A 19,714-nucleotide genomic window follows, 5' to 3' on the forward strand; every position below is an offset into this window, starting at 1 on the left:
TTCAGGAACTATGCATAGGTAGCAAGACAAAATAAATGTGGCGTAACAATAGTGTAGTCATGTTTCACATACTGGGGGAGTCAGCGTTCCATCATCTGGTTCCTGAATATGCCTCAAAGCTTGCATGTGTCTATCATTGAACACAAACGCTGCAAAATATCTTCAGTGGTGACATTTGAAATACAGTACATCAGTTCTTTATTCAAATACTGTTCAATGATTCATTATGCGATTTGCAGCCCTGGAAAGCTGAAAGAATGAGGGTAATTGGCCGTATTTCCTGTTCTTCAGGTTAAGATGAACCAGCAAGAAGGAGGCACATCTCAGGCAGTCCCTTCTGGTCACCAGGCCTTGCTTCCACTCCGGTTGTGAGGGGTGCAAGATGCCTGCCTGCAAGTTTGATTTCACACGAGGTTGTCACTGCATACTGACAGACAAGCAGGGCAAGAAGGTCCAGAGACCAGGCTCCACTGCAGACCTGGTATGAAACACCAGTGGACAGACTCGCAGATACACTCTGACCGCACACGCATGCATGTATGTACGCATGGTCATACACACATGGTCTTGCTATATGTTCTTGATGAACCTATTTTCCCCATCTTGCCTGATTTGGTCCAACATACTGACTTATTAAACAGCACAAAGGTCCCTCTTCATTATCTCAATGAGCTTGGCATAGATCTGAGCATAGAACAGTACAGCACAGGAACAGGACCATTGGCCCACAATGTCTGTGCCGAACATGTTACTTCGTTTGACTGTTGATTTTACTTCGGAGTCACGTGAGTGATTCCGTGAAGATCCCAGCCCAGTGCGCAGGTGCGGCATTATCGCACAGCTGTGCAACGCGGCCAGCGGGAGTCGGGCTCCCGCAAACCAAGGACGTGAGGTAAGTACTTACCTTAATCGGGCCTTGTGGTTTTTTGCTCCAGGGGGAGCAAAGCAGCAGAGGAAGCGGCCCCCGTTCGACTCCAGCGAAGGAGCCGACAGTGGAGGGGGAAAGGCGCAAACGGGACCGCACACGCTGCGGACCGCTGACAGGGAGCTGCGCTATGCCGGTCCGCTGAACAGCTGTTTGGTAACAGCAGCGGACCGGCGGGAAGTTTAAAAACCCGACCGGCAGCCCTGCAGACTCCTGACAAGGAGAATCGCCGCCCGGGAACCGCTTCAATGCCGCCTGAAAAACGGCAGGCAGCCTCTACATACAGGTAAGACAAAAAACTTACCAAAATTACAGGTTCTACAGGAACCAACTTCCTCCAACACTGGAACAGGCTGGAGACAGCAAAAATAAGTATGTCTGTCTCCCCAAGCCAGAGGAGGTCATGGAGTTCACCTCCAGGGAAAACGAGGGGCACTGGCTGAATGCCAAGGGAGCTGACACTCCTACCCCAGTGCCATTGCACTAGCCATCTCCCTTGTTGAGGGATTGATACAACAATGGAGTTTGAGCTATGCCTCCTCCAATTTATAGCACACCCTTTTGCTCCCTCTTTTGAGGCTAGCTAAGGAGGCCAGGGCTGGGCTGGCTTAAACGCTGGGCAGGCGGACGAGAACAGCAGTATGCCAGGGGAGCAGGATCAGGAAGAGCTACTGGGTGTCGTGGGCCACTACATGGCTCCTCCACGCGACCATCTTCCCAAACAAAGCCCTGCAGGAGTAGGCCTTTCTAGAGGCAAATCCGCAGGCAGCTGGGTCAGCAGACTCGCAGACAAGAGCTAAAAGCAGCGAACTTTGAAGCTCCTAACAGAGGGTCAAGATGTCACCGCCTTTGCTCGTTTTTTCCACGGATCATACTCACCTGGCAGGCGAGACGCCATGATCACCAAGGTGGTTCTCCCAGGATGAGACTATCCCGTTGCACTACGAGTGTGCTGACGCCTAAGATGTTCCCAAATTTGGGATACTCGACTGACATGGAACGAGCAGGACATCGCATCCAACACCCAGCTGGCAGCACCCCTCGGCATCCACCAGCAAATATCGAACAAGGACTGGTGAAAGCCTGGCGACCGCTTCACATTACCCCCAAAGTTCTTTTTAGACAGGGGCCCAGAGCGGAGCCGTGGGAAAATGCGCCGCCCCACCGACAGCACCAACATACCAGCATAACTAAGCCTTCATGAAAAAACAATAAACATGGAGGTAGGTAGTCTGGTTCCTCCCAGTTTACACTAAATAAGGGTGTTCTGCTAACTGCGGGGGGGGGCATTTACACTTGTTGATAAAGCATGGGTGCAGTCACAAATAACTAATATATACTCAACAGTATTAGTGGATATAAACTTGAATTCAAATTGGGCATATTACCACCAGTTCAGCAATGCGCCCAAAGGGCATTTTCTCCCTCTAAGAAAGAGAAGTGAGAAGGTCAAGCTGAACTAGAAAGGCTCATCACTAAATGGATCATGAGAGTAAACATGAACCATTGGAATTTGTATCGAATATATTCACTAAAACTACAAAAGATCATGAATGTAACATCATCATTGATCTAATATCACTAAATAAATCTGTTGAGTATATACACTTTAAGATGGAGACGGGTTTTTGTCACTGCCAGACATCTGATCTCCAAAGCATACCTTATGGCGAGCATTGATATGGAAGATGCAAACTATCTTATACCCATACACTAGGATCATTGTAGATACAACTAAAACATTTTACCTGGATAATGGATATCCCGGTTAGGGCAACTATGGAATAGAGCATTCCCAATGGTCTAACCTCAGCCCTAAACTATTATAAATATTAAAAATAGCCATGAAAATATTAAGAAAACAAGCAATGCATTTCGTTGTTTCCAATGCATTTCGTTGTCTCTGTACTATACACTGACAATGACAATTAAAATTAAATTTGAATCTAATCATGGCATATATTGGATGATATCCTCATATTAGGGGAAACAAAGGAATTAGCTGTGGCAGCAGTTCTAGCTACGAAACAGCTCCCTAAAGCACTGAGGTTCATCCCACGCCCAGATAAACCAGTATTGAAGCCGTTAACTACCATGGATTATCTGGGCTTCAATATCAATTCCATCCATATGACTGTTACTCTGCCAAGGTGCTTGGGTCACTATAATCAAATCATGAATGTACCCACTGAAGCTATATCACAATTACAGTGGTGGGCAGACATATGTTTGGCATAGTTTTCAGCCCTATTATTGTCACCAATCCCAACTTGGTTATTAAAAACCGATGCCAGTACTTTAGGCTGGGGAGCAACTAAACTCCATATCCAGCACAGGTAACAGATGGACCAATTCAGAATCATCGTTACTACACACACCGGGCACCAACTATTTGGGATTGGTGATCGCCTATTGGGCTAAAAAGCATATGCATTTCAAATGCAGCACGTACTTATGCGGTTACGGATTGATAATACTATGGTGGTGGCTTATATCAACCATATGGGGAGCATAAAATCATTATCGTGCAACAAATTGGAAACAGATCTGGCAATGGTGTGTCAAAAGACATTTTAACTATCAGCTGCCTATTTCCTAGGAAGCTAGAACAGTGGGAGACACCACGTCACGGGCAAAATTTATGATAACATTGAATAGATGTCAAACCCAAAATATCTGCTAAAGGTATTAAGCAGTTTGAAAGCCAGATATCAATTTGGTTGCACAAGACGGAATCGCAGTAACCTATGTATGTGACTTAGGAACCAGAATTCAGAGGCAGCAGCGATAGATGCCTACACGCTGGAAGGGGGAATTTCTGCTTTGCCTTCCTCCCTTCTGCCTCATCAGTCAGGCACTTCGTAATACAGATGGAATCTGTCTCCGAGATATTGAACGTGCCCGACCGGCCTACACAGCCATGGTTCCCAGTTCATCACGATACGGTGGGCGAGTCACCTATGGATTTCCCTAGTGGACCATGGTTGCTGACTCAACCCAGTATCAGGCACAAGCCACCCATGCCAGAAAAACATCAAACTTCTGGGTGCAGGTTTTGAATAGACCTTACCAGGGACTGGGATTATCCAAAGGAACCATTACCACCATGTCGGCATCCCTGCGAACAGTCACCAAGAGCTAACATGGGTAAAATACTGCCACGACGCAGGGACAACATACCAAACTATTCAACCACTGACGTATTGGAGTTCCTGGAACATCTACACCATGACTAAAAGGTGAGTTACAGTGCCGTAAATACAGCATGGAGCGCCTTGTCTGCTTATCTAAAACAGCATGACAGCAGAGCATGGGATCCCATCCACTGAAGATAAACTTATGAAGGGCAACTATAATAATAAGCCCCAAAAACCCAGGTATACCCATGTATGGGATATTGGTGTGATATTGACATATCTCAGAGAATGGCACCAGCCAGATCCCTCAGCTTGCTCAATCTATGTTAAAAAACGCTCATGCTTATGGCTCTCGTATACGCTCACAGAGTCCAGTCACTCCATAAAACTAGACTGGATAACATGGTGATTACCCCAGACGCATCACGTTCATATTCTAGGTCTGGTAAAAACCTAACTCGCAGGTATATGGGACTAGGCGAGATTATGAGTTCGGCACGGACTAGTAGGGTCGAGATCGCCTGTGTTTTCCGTGCTGTAATCGTTATATGGTTATATGGACCAGGAACGCCCAATTCACTGGTGGGATTCCGGGCCTACCCACCAGAGTCCAGGTTGAGTGTGGTGACCCATCTACTACAATATATAGACACAACCCACAATCTTAGAGGGAGAGGAAAGCCTATGGGTCAACCACAGAAACCCCAAGACGGGGTACGAGCCAAACCACTCCAAGGTGGCTCAAACAGGTACTGAAAGCTGCTGGAATAGATAATAATACATTTTAATCCCATTCCACTAGGGCAGCATTGATATCAGCGGCTGAACGAATGGACATCCCGGTTGACCACATTCTCAATACGGCAGAATGGTCAAGGGAACGACGTTCAGAACATTTTTTATTGTAAACCGTTGATAAACCTGATTTAATTGCAGAAAGAATATTACAAACTGCAATATTAATTTAAGCTCAGGGGAGCTCTTTATGTTGTTATTGTTAACAAATACCTTTCTGTTTCTTGTGAAAGCAGATCCACTGGTTGATTACGATAACACTTCCTCCCTCAAAAACTTCGGCAGTGAGTGAAATAAAAACTGTTACACGGTTTGAAATCACAGACCTTTGAAGTCTTCACGGAATCACTCACGTGACTCCGAAGTAAAATAGTAAGATTAAACGAGTACTTACCAGTATGAAGTTTGATCTGTATTTTATGAGGAGTTACGGTGAGGTATTACGTGCCCTCCGCTCCCACCCTCAATATATAGATCAAACTAATAAACTGATGTCTCATGATCTTTACTATCTTACTTCAAATATTGTGTCTATCCTGTGATTTCACACCGCTGCTTCGAAGTATGCCGCACCTGCGCACTGGGCTGGGATCTTCACGTAATACCTCACCGTAACTCCTCATAAAATACAGATCAAACTTCATACTGGTAAGTACTCGTTTAATCTTACTATTAAAATTATTTATTTGTTTTATTTGCAAAGTGTGGATAACCATCATTTTCTATCTGGCAACTTCAAAAAAAAAAAACATGATGAAAGAGTTGCATTCAGAATGCAATGAGTTAAACAGTGAAATCCAAAATACTCTTAAAGATACCAGGGATTCCATTACAAAACATTGATAGGAAATCACTTTGTTCTGAAATGAACTGAATCAATTTGAAGTCTGAGCAAAGTATTAAAATAATTTTATTGCAGTTCCATGCAATACAGATCTCCAAAGTTAAATTAGCATTAATTTAGTTCAGAATGGCCTTCACGAAGTTAAAGCTCACAACACTGCTGTTTCACAAAGGTTGCGTAAACATGGTACAAAACTTATCACTATTCATGAAACACCTGAGTCTTGATCAGTTTGCAGAGCATGAATATATTCTCTCGGTTCATAGTTTCCATCAGTGCTCGGATTCAATGCTCTTCATCCTGGCTCCAACCAGCAGAGGCAGTTCATCAGATTCCTCATGAAGAGATAGTCTCTGATTGCATCATTTCTCACATTGGTGAGTGAAGAGAAAATGGATGAAGGTCCCGGTTACTGAACTCTGGAGAATCTTGATTTCTTTCATCCATTTTAAATATGCGTGATAACTTGGGATAGTGTAAACTGCTTCCGGTGGCTTTATGCTCGGTAATGCAACGATTCTAATTTTGGCTTCTTATAGCTGAAATTGAGAATAACAAAATTGTAAACTTTTTCCCTGGATGGAAATGTCAATTTTTTAAGTGTAACTTTAAGATGAGAGGGACAAAGTTTAAAGGAGACGTTTGGGTAAATTATTTTGCAAAGAGGTTGGTGGTTGCCTGGAATACAGTGGTGGAGACAGATGTGTTTAAGAAACTTTTGGATATGTTGGATATAAGAAGATGTGTTGTGTTTAAGAGGCGTTTGGTAAGGCATGTGGATATGTGAGAAATGGAGGGGAATTAATCTTGTGCAGGCAGAGGAGACTATTTTAACTTTGCATCATGTTCGCCACAGGCAATGTAGACAACAGACCTGTTCCTTTGCTGTACTGTTCTATGTTTTAATTACATTCAAGAATCTGATTGGGAAAGTATTTCATTTTAATCACCACCAAGGTGTGATTATTTTAGTGGAGTAAATCAAATAAACACTGACATTGCTCCCCGATTCCAAATAAATACAAGGACTAAATCATCAATTGAACAACTCAACACGTGGAAACAGATACAATAGTGGCATTTAAGAGACTTTTCAATAGGTACATGTATATGCAGGGAATGGAGGGAAATGGATTTGGTTTTGGCATGAAGTTCTGCAAAGGCATTGTGCGACAAAGGACCTGTTCTTGTTCTATTTTAAAAGTGATAAGCAGACCACCATGTCACACTTTATTCCCAATGTACAGCCACATTGTACAATAAATGGCAAACAATTGTTGACAATTATCTTAGTTCAAACCATGTGGAATGCTGGAAATGAAAGACAGCCGAAGGAAATAATAAAGAAAGAAGGAAGTGATAAATCAATCATTTCAGAACAGAAAGGGGTTGCAAAAACTGTCTGTCCAACTTAACTTATCACGATCAACTCAGCTTTCACTTTCTATAAATGCTTCCCATTGATGAAGGACATGTCAATTATTACATAGGGTGAAGTGTTTCAGAAGGTCAAGGTCACTTGTTTGCCCATCTGATTTGTCCTGCTCTTTTGTCGCTTCCAGCTGCTCTCCGCCACCTCCCCCCCCACTTTATTTTCAGTGTGAAGAAGAGTCCCAACCTGAAACGTCACCTATCCTTTTCCCCCAGAGATGCTGCCTGACTGACTGAGTCACTCCAGTACTGTGTCTATCATAGGAACAGTCCCTTTGCCCACAATATCTATGCCATACATGATACCAAGTTAAATTAATCTCCTCTGCCTGCAAGTGAGCCATATCCCTCCATTCCCTGCGAGAGACGTTTTCTAAAGTTTGTATTCAGGTAAGTTCTGTAGCCTTGGATTCCATCTTGGAATTCTATAGAGGGAGTAAATTGAAACAACCTCACCTCTGCCAATGCATTGGTAACTTTGAAAGAATTATAACATGCAAATGATATCATCAATCTGTTTGTGAAATTAAAAAAATCAGTTCTGACTAGCTGATTTAACATGGGAAAACGGAACACTCAGTTACTCACAATTTCAACATTAACGAGGAGAGGACAACAGAAACAGAAGAAGCTGCCATTGCAGCTGACCCCATCCATGGCTGTAACACCACGCCGAAAGGGAGAAACACTCCTGAAAAACATACAGGCAGGGAATCAATCATCACAACAGTCATTCAGTGTTGAGGCTCAATGACATTTGGCCACCTGTACACGGCTTTCAGTGAGATCTCACTTTAACACTTTACACTGCCAATATATGATCACCAAGTTGTTACGATATGATACGCTACGATAGAACTTTATTTATCCCGGGAGGGAAATTGATCTGTCAACAGTCATACAACACAAAATACATGAAACATGAAGTTAAAGATATGAATGGAAAGGATTGAGGATGGGCAAAGATTGGGGGCGGATGGGGTCCAGTCTTAGTCTACCCCATGACAGAAGGGGGAGGAGTTGTACAGTTTGATAGCTACAGGGAAAATGGATATCCTGTGACATTTTGTTGGAACCAGTCTGTGGCTGAAGGTACTCCTCAGGTTGACCAGTGTGTCATGGAGGGGGTAAGCTGTATTGTCCAGGATGCTCCGCAGTTTGAGGAGCATCCTCCCCTCCAAGACCACCACCAGGACGGAGCCAGACTTCCTGATCAGCTTGTTTATCCTGTTGGCATCCACGGTCTTTGCCCTGCTGCCCCAGCACATGGCAGCACAGAAGATGGCACTGGCCACCAACGATTGGTAGAACATCTGCAGCATCTTACTGCAGACATTGAAGGAGGGGAGCCTTCTTGTACAGGGCCTCAGCGTTCCTGGACCAGTCCAGTTTACTGTCCAGGTACACTCCAAGGTACTTGTACTCCTTGGTAAACTGCACATCCACACCTTTGATGGAGACAGGGGACAGGGGTGTTCATCTCCTCCTAAAGTCCACCACTCACTCCTTAGTCTTGTTGGTGTTGAGCTGCAGGTGATTCAACTTCTGCAGGTGGCAGGAGTCCGAGTTATATCTGAGGTCCGAGGTGTACATGGTGAACAGGAAGGGAGAGAAGACCGTCCCCTGTGTAGTCCCTGTGTTGCACACAACCATGTCCGAGACACAGTTCTGTAGCCTGACATACAGTGGTCGTCCAGTCAGGTAGTTGGTGATCCAAGTAAAATTTATCATAGATATATGTGGAAGATTAAAATTAAACATAACATGTCAACAATCACATTTTTTGCACCACTGACATTCACAGCCATGATCACATCAAAAGAAGTTGGATGGAAATAGAGATGATTCTGCATCTCTGGGGGATGTGTCAGGGTCTGGAATTGCTGTGTGCTGGAAGCAATTACAGTGCCATACTAACGTAAGACTGATAAAAGAGAGAAATGTTTTAAAGATAAAAATCTTACCTAAAAAGACCAGTGGAAACTGACCAAGAGTGGGTTAATTTTCCAGAGCAAAATTTTCTAAATTTCGTAGAGCAAGAGGGCTAACTGGTTGCTGCAAAGTCTCCCACTGTCCCATTTTCCTCTATCAGAATTCCTCTATGTGGACCATTATGTTATCCATGCTGGACAGTTTCATCTATGTTTGTGCTAGCCAAGTACACTGGAATGTCAGATTTGTGTCCCAAACTTTTCAATGATGCAAAAAGGAAACTAGCCTTGGACATATGTACCTTTTCAATGCATTGCTGATTTTCCACTGGCTCCTCACATTAGCCCAGTGCCTTCCCCTTATTACCCTATAACAGGGTTGAACCATTTTATTAATTACCCTTAAGGAGAAGAATGGTTTAAACACAAGAATAGAAAAAGCCACTACTCACCAGCAGCAATAGGGACTCCAACCAGATTATAAACTAAGGCAAAGAAAAAATTTATTCGAATTCGAGTAACAGTTTTTTTGGATATATCAATACTGGCCACAACATCCAGTAGATCATTCTGCAGGCAAAATACAGAAGGTGTGTCATCACAGAATATAAATGAAGGCAATAAAATATATTTAAATGACGTATTTCAATATACTACATTCCTTCTGGTCATTCTTTTTTACATAATCTAAACAATGAGATTAGAAGTGCAATGAATGTTGTAACAGTTGCTCACTCTCATGAGCACCACATCAGCTGCTTCAATGGCCACATCTGTGCCAGATCCAATGGCGATCCCCACATCAGCTTGAGCAAGGACGGGAGAATCATTGACACCATCTCCGACCATTGCTACCCATAAACCCTGTTGCTGGAGATCCTGAACTTTAGCCACCTTTTGGGAGGGAAGGACTTCTGCAATCACTTCCCTGATGCCAATCTATAAAATAAATAGAATGGAGAAATTAGGATTTTGTTTAGTACCAGCAAAATCTTTACCAATTAAATACTTCTGTACTTGAGTAACATATAAATAGGGAATAGAGCGATACGAGTCACTTGAAGGCATGAAGGATTGATTAGTTTAATTTGACATCTTGTTGGGCACAGGCAACGTGGCCTGAAGAACCCGTTCTATGTTTTGAATGAGGTTTGACAAAGTGGATATTTAGCGTAGTATATCTAGAAATAAGGGATGCACCATCAGAATAAGGGGATATCATTAAGATGGAAATGAGAAGGAATACCTTCTCTCAAAAGGTTGTGAATGTTTAGAACTCGCCACTGGACTGCCGTGGAGGCTGAATCAGTAAACAAAGTCGAAGTGGCCAGAGTTTTCATCTGCAATTAAGTCAAAGTTCAAGAGTCAAGAGTGTTTAATAGAGATATGTTTTGAAAATGGAATGATGAAATTCTTACCTGCAGCAGCTCAGGTCTGCAAACACAGTACTCATAGATAACATAAAAAATTGAAAAAATTACCCCTAATATTACTGCAATAAAAGCTGTAGTCCTTAGTGTTACCAAGACAGTTCGTATTTAATAGCTTAGTTGGTGTTTGTAGTATTCAAGAACCTGATGGTGTTGGGAAGAAGCTGTTCTTAAACCTGGAGGTTTTAAGACTCTTACACCTTCTTCCCAATAGTAAGAGTGAAATGCGAGTGTAGCAAGGGTCATCTGTGTCTTTGTTGGCTGCATTTTTGAGGCAGTGCCTCGTATAGACTCTGTCGAGGGCGGGGAGGTCAGTACCTACGATGAACCAGGCTGTGTCACCACTTCATTCTTGGGCATTTGAGTTAATAAACCAGACTGTGAGGCAACCAGTCAGTTGCTTTCTACCATACATCTGTAGAAATTCAAGAAAGTATTTGTCACCATACCGTATATCCTCAATCTTCTATGGAAGTAGAGGTATTGATGGGCTTTCTTTATGATTGCATCAACCAGTTGGGTACAATACAAATCTTCAGAGATATGCACGCCCAGGAACCTGTTGATTCTGTCCACCACCAACTCATCAATGAAGACAGGTTTGTGGATCCTCGGTCTTCCTCTTCTAAAGTCAACAATCAGCTCCCTGGTCTTACTGATGTTGGGAGCAAGGCTGTTGTGCTGGCATCATTCAAACAGATGGGCGGCACAGTAGTGCAGCGCCAGAGTCTCGGGTTCGATCTTGACCACAGGGTGCTGTCTGTACGGAGTTTGTATGTTCTTCCCGTGAACTGCTTGGGTTTTCTCCAATTTCCTTCCACATTCCAAAGATGTACAAGGCTTGTACGTTAATTGACTTGGTATAATTGTAAATTGTCCCTACTGTGTGTAGGATAGTGTTAATGTTTGGGGATGGCGTGGTTTGGTGGGCTGAAAGGCCAGTTTCTGTGCTGTTTCTCTAAACTAAAGATGATTGATCACCCATCTATATTCTAATATCATTAGTCGTAATTTGTCCAACAACGGTGATGCTGTTTGGAAAATTTAAAGATGGAGTTGGAACTGTGTCCAGCTACAGTCATGGGTATAGAGTGAGTAGAGCAGGGACTGAGCAAGTAGCCTCAAGGTGTCCTAGTGTTGAAGGTTATTGAAGTGGAAGTGTTGTTTCCAATTTATATTGATTGTGGTCTCTTGATGAGGAAGTCAAGGATCCAGTTGCATAGGGATGCGCAGAGACCCAGTTCTCTGAACTTGGTAACAGTTTTGGAGGGGATGATGGTGTTGTAGTCTATAAACAACAGCCTGACGTATGTGATTTTATTGTCCAAGTGGTCCAATGCGGAGTGAAGACCCAGTGAGATCGCATCTCCTTTTAATCTAGTGAGGGAGATGGATGGAGCGAGAGGCATCTTTGATGGTGGAACAAGGAAGAAAATGCTGAAGCTATGATCTTATTGAATGGCAAAGTAAACTACTTCCTCAACGTGCTCTTATAAATGGAAATCTATCTGGGTAGCTGGGTGCTCCACAGTGCCGAGTGCCATTACTAGAGGTTAGGAAACATGTTGTCTGCCTTCTCTTTCAGATGGAAATAATGTGTCGAATATAAAGAAGAAAAAAAAGGTTTCAAATATAGGGGGGGGGGGGGGGGTAATGAGATGAAATTATCATCTACCTGCTTAGCAACTGCTACTGCTGTGTTGTGGTTATCACCTGTTAGGAGGACCACATTCACTCCCATGCGTTGCAAGATGCTGACAGTCATTGCAGCTTCGGGTTTGACTGTATCTGCAATTACTACTATCCCAGATAGCACACCTTTCAAAGAAAAACATATTTTGGGAAATGCAAGACATTTTCATGCATGAAAATTCAGCTCTATTTGTACTCAACACAATTCAGACTAGGTATAGATTGCTTACTTACGTTAAATTTAGACAAGAGCCCGTACCTATTTAAAAAAAATGTTATCATACATATTCTGCCAATACTCAGAATAAAGCATTAACAATTAATAGTATTCCATCATTGTTCATCTGTAACTTCACAAAGTTTCCTAAAACATCTAGGGATATGTGTTTATTTAATGTCCAAATTATAACTTTATAATTCTGCCGATATATTTTTCCTCCTGCTTTTCACAAGTTTCTTTATGGGTATTTCTAGTTTTATTTATTGTCATAATACACTCCAACACAAGTCCTGGACCTTTGCTCTGAACTAGACTTCTACTTCACCTTGCTCTCCTCTTTAGCTGCTGTGTTCCCCTCAAAGCTGGAAGATCTGACTGACTGAAACTCAATCTGTAACATCTGCAGCTGCTAACCTTATTATCAGATTTAAACCGTCAGCAAACCAAGTTAAGGGGCAGATAGTGTAGAGGAAGTAGGGTGGCTGCAGAAGGACTTGGACAGGTTAGCAAAGTGTACAGTCATGCGCTTTGGTAGTAGGAATAAAGGCATTGACTTATTTTCTAAATGGGAAGAGGAATCAGAAATTGGAAGTGCAAAGAGACTTGGGAGTGCTGGTGCAGGATTCCCAAAAGGTTAATTTGCAGATGAATGAATCAATCAATCAATCAAGTTTTATTCATCACTTGCACATAAGTGGAAGTGAAATGAATTTGTCAGCAGAGGTACAATAAGAAAGAACACAAACTACACAATAAAAAATGTAACACAAACATCCACCACAGCATTCATCACCGTGGTAGAAGACATAACATTTGGCCAGTCCTCCTCCATTTTCCACCGTGGTCGGTACCTCAAGTCGCCGCTGCGGGCATCCAGATGTACAGACAGCGTAAGTCCTGGTATGTCCTGAATCGGTGCCTTCCCACCGGAGACCGCGGCTTCAAGATGTTGTAGACCGCAGGCCGGCAGTCGAGGATCTAAAGTCCCGCCGCGCCGCAGCCAGAATCACCGCAGACTGCAGGGCCGGCGGTCAGAGCTCTTCTCCTCCGGGGTCCCCAATGAGGGATCCCAGGCTGCGGATGCCGCCCAGCTGGAGCTCTGCAGACTGCGGCCTCTGGCTGCCGCTGGCCAGTTTACGGAGCGCTCCCCTCCGGCGAGGGCTCGCCCGCTCCGCGACGAGAGTTCGCGCTGTGCCCGCAGCCGAAGCCCCGGGCACGTCTCCGGGAAAGGCCGCACCGATCCTTGCAATTAGGCCATGGGGGAGGCGACATGGAAAAAGTCGCCTCTCCATGGAGGAGGCGACTGAAACGGTTTCCCCCTTACCTCCCCACACACAAGACACACCAAGAAACATTAAAAACATACATTGGGACATACTAAAAAAAAGTAGAAAAAGCAAACACGCTGCTGGCAGGGCTGCCGGCTTGCAGCCCCCCCACCGACCATCATATCAGTATGATGTGATATCAGTATCATATCACATCATATCACAAGCAGTAGTAATGAAAGCAAATATTAGCATTAATTTCAAGAGGAATAGAATATACAGTAAAAGCAGGAATGTAATGCTGAGGCTTTAGAAGGCACTAGTCAGACCACATTTGGAATATGTGAGCAGTTTTGGGCCCCATATCTGAGGAGTGATGTGCTGACATTGGAGAGTGTCCAGAGGAGGTTTACGAGAATGATCCCGTGGATGTTTTGGTTAACATATGATGAGCGCTTGACGTCACTGGGCTTGTACTCGCCGGAGTTTTGAAGGATGAGGGGCGACCTCATTGAAACTTACCACATTATGAAAGTTCTGGATAGAGTGGATGTGCAGAGGATTTTTCTAGTAATGGGAGAGTCTAAGACCAGAGGGCACAGCCTCAGAATAAAAAGACCTTTAGAAAGAAGATGATAAGGAATTTCTTCAGTCAGAGAGTGGTGAATCTGTGGTATTTTTAAAGCAGAGATTGACAGGTTCTTGATTAGAAAGAGTGTGAAAGATTACAGGCAGAAGGGAGGATAATGGGGTTGAGAGGGAAACATAGATGAGCTATGATTAAATTGTGTAGCAGGTATTAGACTCGATGGGCTGAACGGCCTAATTCTGCTCCAATATCTTACGGGCCTCCTCAACCTGTACCACCTGAGATCCAACATAGTAGGTTAATAGGGAGGGTTTGGGTCACCCCATCTTTTTTGGAAGTGAAAATTTATTCCTCAGAGTCTAGTTTAGCATTAGTATCTGCAGTTAACATTTATTGCTAATAGTTAGTTACTTAAATATTCATAGATCTAAGGTTTGCTCTAGTTTTCGACTATCCATGTGTGCAGCCCATACAAATTGATGAGCGCATGGGAGACTGAGGTATGGATTTGCTAGCATCTTTATGCCGCATGGGAACTCGGATCATGTTCACATTTCCCACTTGTGACAGCCATAAAAATAAAACATATAATATAATTCTATTATACAAGTTCATATGCAAGTAAATTCTTCCTAATTAGTCAATTTAGGTTGGGATTGTTGCCGTTTGGGTAATGACTTGCATTTTGAATGGCGCACAGTTCGAGCTGATAACTCATTACATTATAGCAATTCTATGACTGGACAAACTGCATGAGCTTTACCATTAATAGCAAACAACACTGCTGTCTGTCCTTGTACTTCATGTTTAATCATTGTCGCGTCAACATCAGATCCATAAGAGAAACCATTTAGTGTTATCCACTCCCGGTTTCCAATCGACACATTGTAAATCTGAGGCGCTGCATCTGCAAATAGCATAAGATAGAACATTTAGCAAATAGCATAAGATAGAAGATTTGACAGGAAGACTCTTCCAGGAGCTTCCAGTGATGATGTCACAATTTCATCTCACAGTCGTCTAATCACAATGGGATTTCATTTACACAAGCTGCCGTGAAGATCCCGAAAACCAGAAATGACATCACAATTACACAGCTGCTCTCGGCTGCTGATCTCTGTTGTAAGGAGAGGGACGTAGTGGGGGAGATTTAAAATTTTAAAGTCACATTTAAAAGTTGGTTTTCTTCAAATCTGCACTGGCAGTTTAGCACTTATGACATCACAATGCCCTAACGGCTACAATGGTTCTATCCCTCAACAGTGAGTCCTTCACAGCAAATGTCCATCAGGGAAATAATCTGCCAGTCGAACCCAGCACAGCAAAGCTTAATGATTAGATTTGGATAACAAAGGGGAAGAATATGCCAGCCTAACCCAGCACAGTAAAGTTTAATGGTTAGATTTCGATAACAAAAGATGGCATTAAATCTTAGTGCAATTGCATGTTTAAAAAAGTTTAAAATGGCCTGCACAGTTGGGGGCTATGCGTGAGTGGTAGAATATTGCATTGGGAGAACTGGTTGTGTTGCGGGAACGGGTGAGTGGTGGAATCTTACGTTAATGAACGGGTTGCGTTGGGGGACCACGCCTCCCAAGCACACCAAGTTTTGTTCCGATCGGTGGAATATTACAAAAGTTATGAAGGTTTAAAAATCGAAAGATCAGCAGATTGGTCTTCTCTCCTGTCATTCGCCAGGATGGCAACACCCCTTCCGGCACCTGGTGTCTATCACCGGAGTGAGGAGAGTAAAGCCCCGGAGGCCAGGTTGAGTCCAGAAGCCGCCCGCCCCTCAACCTGCTGCTGAGCCCGGGACCAGCCACCGCTGCTGCTGAGCCCAGGACCCACCGCTGCTGCTGCTGAGCCCGGGACCCGCCACTGCTGCTGCTGAGCCTCGGGTCCTGCCCCTCGACCTGCTGCTGAGCCCGGGACCAGCCACTGCTGCTACTGAGCCCGGGTCCTGCCGCTGCTGCTGTAGCCGTCCAGACGTCATCCGCCCCTCAGCCTGCTGCTGAGCCCAGGACCAGCCACCGCTGCTGCTGAGCCCAGGACCCACCGCTGCTGCTGCTGAGCACGGGACCCGCCACTGCTGCTGCTGAGCCGCCGAATGCAGCCGGGGCCGTGAGCCGCTTCCCGAGGCCGGGGCCGTGACCTACTGAGTGACGCCTGTGTCGGGGCCGGGAGCCACTTCGTGCGGCCGGTGGGGAGCGGCAGTGACAGGCCATGGCCACGGTAGGCCACAACAGCAATAGACCTAGGCCGTGGCAGCGACCGGACAGGCCACGGCAGCAACAGGCCACGGCAGAGCTTGGCAGCGGGAGGCCATGACAGCAATAGGCCACGACTGCAGCAGCGGCAGGCCATGGCAGGGGTAGGCAGTGGCAGTGGTGGGCCAGGGCAGCAGTGGGCCAGGGCAACGTAGGTAACTGCAAGGGTAGGCAGTGGCAGCTGTAGGCCACGGGAGAGTGCCCCCCCCACCCACCAGCCCCCGACAGGCCCCGTTTGAAGCCGTCCCCACCACCGGCCAAGACTTCGCAAATTATAATAAAAATCCAATGATACATAGTACAATTAGAACTTGGAAACAAATAAAACAGAACTTAAAATTAAGAAATCTATCTCTGCTAATGCCAATAGCCAATAACCCTTCGTTTAAACCCTCAATTATAGATAAATCATTTACACAATGGGAAAGAATGGGAATCAAAACGCTCAGAGACCTGTATGAATTAGGGAAATTATTACCATTTCAACAATTACAACTGAAATATAACTTGAAAAATAATCAATATTTTAAATATCTTCAAATCCGTGATTATCTGAAAAAATATACAAAAGACTATTATAATATGCCCCCAGACTTATTAGATGAAGCCATGAAGATAAAGGCTGAATCAGCAAATCTAATATCATATTTATATAATATTATATTGAATATAGAAATACCTACAACAGATAATATTAGAAGAGACTGGGAACAAGAATTAGCTATAAAAATTTCAAAAGAGAGCTGGGATAAACACTTATTATATGTGCATAAATGCTCGATCAACGTACGACATACTCTAATCCAATATAAAACATTACATAGACTATATTATTCAAAAACTAAAATAAATAAACTTTTCCCCAATGTCTCACCCATTTGTGATAAATGTCAGTTACAAGAAGCTAACATAGCGCACTCTTTTGTTTTCTGTATAAAAATCCAAAAATTCTGGAACGAAATATTTGAAATCTTCACAAAATTATTTAAAACAAAACTACTACCCAAAGTAGAATGGATCATTTTTGGAATATCGGAAGGTAACCCAGAATTAAATATGTTTCAAAAGAATTTACTTAATTATGGGCTAATAATCGGAAAAAAGCTTATACTTAAATTTTGGAAAAATGCTCCAATACCAACAACAAAAATGTGGATTTCAAACATGTTCGAAACATTACACTTGGAAGAGATGAGACTCCTCCTAGCAGGCAAAGCAGATCACTTCCAAAAGACGTGGTCTGCATTTATGGAACTATTACAAGCATAAGGTGCAATAATAAGTTATAACATAAAGGCTACCAAGACCTGGAAACGGGGGGTATAAAATAAATTTTTAATAAAAACACGGTTGGTATATCCTTTTTTGCGGAGTTTTGTGTTACAATAGAGCGATTGATTTTCCTTTCTTCTTTTTTTTTCTTTTCTTTCTAGGGTCTTATTTCTTTTCTTTGCTTCCTTCTCTAATTCCTTCCCTAAGGGGTTCTCTTTTCCCAACACTTTCCTGCACCTTCACGATTCTTGCTTACTTTCCTTACTTCTTTTATTTCTATCTTTTTTAAAGCTCAAAAAATGAAGTGGTACAACATAATGTAATAAGATATATGCGATGTATTAATGTGATTTACTGTACTGCTAATAAAAAAAAATAAAAAAAAAAAAAAAAAAAAAGACTTCGCAAATTTTACCCCCAGCCCACTCATTTCTCATAGAATTTTGAGAGACATAATTTTGGCGATGCCCCTCTCTGCCATTGGTGGCCCAATCTTTGAGTAGCAGCATCATCATTAGCATAATCACGAGGGAAGGATTTATTGGCTCCATGGAGCGACGACACAAACGTTGAGTCCATTCATTGGCTCCGAGAAGCGCTGACACCCCCTCACGTGGGAATGATTGAATGGCTCCAGGGAGCGCCTACGGGTTTTACTTTGGGGGACCAGGCCTCCCATGGGGGCTATGGGTGGGTGGTGGAATATTGTGTTGGGGGAACAGGTGAGTGGTGGAAACGGGTTGCTTTAGGGCAACGGGTGAGCAGTGGATTATTGATTTGGGGACGGGGGCCGAACGGGTCTAGTATCCCTCTAAACCTTTGTTATCCATGTACTTGTCTGAGTGTTTTTTAATGTCCAAGTGCCTTTTAACAAGTTTAATTAGTTAATTGAATTACTTTACTAGGCACTTACACTTGTCACTAAATATTTCTTCAATTCTTTTTTTGAAGTTTTTTTGAATAACTGTGTGCTTTATTGCCAAACTGTGAATTATTATTCCCCAGCTGTTTACTGTTGTTACATATCTGTCATCGTTCAAATAATTTGTGGTGCAAATGTAGCAGTAAGTTAGTTACCTTTAATCTGTGTGGGCTGTTGTGTGCTGGGACTCTGTTCACTTTTCGTCAGCACGGCTTCAATGTTGGTAACTTTGCAGACGATGCCACTGCCTGGAACAGAATCAAAATCCGTACATTGCCCAAGCACGTCTGTGCTAAGCTCCTGAGGCAGGCAGAAACATTTCACCTTAATACATTTGTCAACATAATGCAAAACTTCCCAACAATACAAATAACATCCTTAGTTCAATTTTTAGTTAATAAAAACATTGCAGGGATCTCAAAACTTCTTTACAAAGGAGGAAGAGGCGTCATAATTCTCAATTAATTCAGGTGACCATTAATGAAAATCAAAGAATGCCAGTTGCTAGACATATGAAATAGAATGTGATTTGCTCATGCAGCATCTGCAAAAGAGAAGCACTTAATGTTTTAGGTCCAGGACCCTTCATCAGAGGTAAAATTGAAGAGACATATTTATGGAAACATCTGTTGGGAGAAAAAGAATAAACATATGCTCCGAATGGTAGGAATTGTGTGGAAGAATGAAAATGCAGATTGATCCATAGACCGTAAAATGGATGTATAATGGGCCCGTCCCACTTAGGCGCCTTTTTAGGCGACTGCAGAAGACTATGCAGTCGCCACATGGCCGCCACATGTTCGCGGGTGGTTGCCGGGGAGTCGCCTTCATGGTCGTGAGGAGTTCCAGCATTCTGGGAACTTGTCGCGGCCTCATTATGGTCGCCGTAAATTTTTCAGCATGTTGAAAAATTAGCTGCGACTAGAATGAAGCCGCCAGGGAGAGTAGCGAGCATTCTCGCGCCGTAGATGGGTCGCCAGGAGGTCCTAAT

General features: G+C 43.4%; 1 protein-coding gene across 1 annotated transcript in view; it reads right to left on the reverse strand.

The window, feature by feature from the left end:
* Window positions 1–5,755: 5,755 nt before the first annotated feature.
* LOC129698359 (copper-transporting ATPase 2-like) overlaps window positions 5,756–19,714 on the reverse strand; it is a 72,643-nt gene continuing 58,684 nt past the window's right edge. Inside the window, exons 13-19 of the mRNA XM_055637463.1 lie at window positions 18,879–19,023; window positions 15,026–15,169; window positions 12,169–12,311; window positions 9,799–10,002; window positions 9,516–9,633; window positions 7,721–7,823; window positions 5,756–6,240 (exon numbers count right to left, since the gene is read on the reverse strand). Coding sequence (XP_055493438.1) covers window positions 6,198–6,240; window positions 7,721–7,823; window positions 9,516–9,633; window positions 9,799–10,002; window positions 12,169–12,311; window positions 15,026–15,169; window positions 18,879–19,023 — 900 coding nt within the window. The 3' untranslated portion in view covers window positions 5,756–6,197. The remainder of the gene's footprint in view (window positions 6,241–7,720; window positions 7,824–9,515; window positions 9,634–9,798; window positions 10,003–12,168; window positions 12,312–15,025; window positions 15,170–18,878; window positions 19,024–19,714) is intronic.

Source organism: Leucoraja erinacea, chromosome 6, assembly GCF_028641065.1.
Source record: "Leucoraja erinacea ecotype New England chromosome 6, Leri_hhj_1, whole genome shotgun sequence".
Classification (NCBI taxonomy): Eukaryota; Metazoa; Chordata; class Chondrichthyes; order Rajiformes; family Rajidae; genus Leucoraja; species Leucoraja erinaceus.